At 67.2% G+C, this 481-nt stretch overlaps 1 protein-coding gene across 1 annotated transcript in view; it reads right to left on the bottom strand.

Annotated features, from left to right (window-relative positions):
• Nucleotides 1-481, bottom strand: part of HMG20B (high mobility group 20B) — a gene marked incomplete at both ends in the record, with an annotated part of 3,020 nt that overhangs the window by 779 nt on the left and 1,760 nt on the right. The window contains 1 exon segment of the mRNA XM_009587102.1: nucleotides 278-440. Within this exon segment, the coding sequence (XP_009585397.1) occupies nucleotides 278-440 (163 nt within the window).

The following is a 481-nucleotide window of genomic DNA, read 5'->3' on the forward strand; positions in this document are numbered from 1 at the left end:
ACCGCCGCAAGGGGCGCCCCCTCCGGCTCTCCCCCCCATCCCAGACCCAATCCCTCCCCCAGTCACGACTCCTCCAAGAGGCTCAGCGTCACCAACCCCTGGGCTCCAGCCAGGATCCAGTCCCTCTACCCAACCTCACCAGGGACGTTTCTCAGCCTGGATCTCGCACCCAGCACCAGCTGTGGTCCTGCCCCGCAGGATGCAGGCTGCTCCGGCAGCGGCACTGCTTGCTGCAGCCGTCCCCCAAGCAAGATGCTGCTGTGCCAGCAGCCCCCACCCCCCAGCCCAGCCCCTCACCTTTGTTTTGGTCCAAGAACTCCTCCGTGAAGATGGGCACGTCGAAGGTGGAGAAGGTGTCACTGCACTCGCCAGCCTGGGGGACGGGAGGGGACGGATCAGGCAGGGCTGAGCCCACCGAAGAGGACCCCGTCTCCTTGGGGCTGGGCAGAAAGGAGGCACAGGGACGGGGCAAGGGGTGGGC

Source organism: Fulmarus glacialis, unplaced genomic scaffold (genome assembly GCF_000690835.1).
Source record: "Fulmarus glacialis isolate BGI_N327 unplaced genomic scaffold, ASM69083v1 scaffold25281, whole genome shotgun sequence".
Taxonomy (NCBI): Eukaryota; Metazoa; Chordata; class Aves; order Procellariiformes; family Procellariidae; genus Fulmarus; species Fulmarus glacialis.